General features: G+C 24.6%; 1 protein-coding gene across 1 annotated transcript; it reads right to left on the bottom strand.

Annotated features, from left to right (window-relative positions):
• Positions 1–372: 372 nt before the first annotated feature.
• PCYB_007830 (hypothetical protein) lies at positions 373–831 on the bottom strand (the record flags this gene model as incomplete). Its single annotated transcript, XM_004228204.1, has 1 exon — positions 373–831. A coding segment is annotated over one exon (459 nt), but the record flags the coding sequence as incomplete, so codon positions are not given.
• Positions 832–1,090: the final 259 nt, after the last annotated feature.

The following is a 1,090-nucleotide window of genomic DNA, read 5'->3' as shown; positions in this document are numbered from 1 at the left end:
CCAAGGTATCAAGTTTATCGCGTACAACAGGTGATATATAAATACCTGGAATTCTATCAATAATTTCCTTTGAACGTAAAATTACATCTTTATATTTACCATAATGTATTCTTGAATCCAAATGGATATCATTACTTTCTTTATGATCTTCAATTTGAGATTCTAATTTAGTTTTATACGTAATAGAATAATGCTTTGGATTGGATAATGTTTCTGTACCTTTAGGATTATTATCATATGTTTTTAATTTACTTTCTGGAATTATACAATTATCAGAATATTCATCTTCTACATCCTCTATGTATGGTATAGCATATTGGTTTTTGTATATATGTTCCCTAAGAAATGTATCATATGTATACTTAACTATACTTAACATACTACATGTGTTTGTTTCCTTTTGATCCTTATAATCCTTTTTATGCAATATTCTCTATACATTTCTTTATATATATTAATGAATTTACAAATATACTTTTGCAAATTATTATTATTATCTGGACCACTCAACTCATTTCTTATAATATCTATATTATGATGGAAAATGTCCAAAAATATCATCTTCACTGGTTCTTCAAAATGATCGTAATAATTATAATAAAAACAATTAACTTTTCTTTTGTACGTACAAAATCTACTATAATAATTATAAAAAACTGGAGTAATAATATTAAAATTAACACCATACTGTTTTACTGAATTATATATCCAATAGTATAAAATAAAACAATCCTCCTTACTAGGATTGTAATCCTCCTTTTCATAAGTATAACACCCTAAATTCCTCACAAGTTTCTTACAAAAATCTTTTTGATTATGATGTAGTCCACTACTACGCGCTTACAATATCATTGCAAACATTTTCATAGTTATTGGAATGAGCATATGTACTATCCACATTTTTATCAAATTTTTCGTACAATGTCCATACCTTATTTAAGAAGGGATACTGAAAATAATGATAAAATTTATAAATGCATATTTCAAGAAAACAATAAGTTTTTATACAAGCCGTTATATTAAATTTAATAAATGTTATAAGTAAGAGTCTATAAAATAGAAAATAATAAGAACATACTTCTGTTATTAT

The sequence above is a fragment of the Plasmodium cynomolgi genome (genome assembly GCF_000321355.1).
Source record: "Plasmodium cynomolgi strain B DNA, scaffold: 1465, whole genome shotgun sequence".
NCBI lineage: Eukaryota > Apicomplexa > Aconoidasida > Haemosporida > Plasmodiidae > Plasmodium > Plasmodium cynomolgi.
This window is presented reverse-complemented; position numbering and strand designations above follow the sequence as displayed.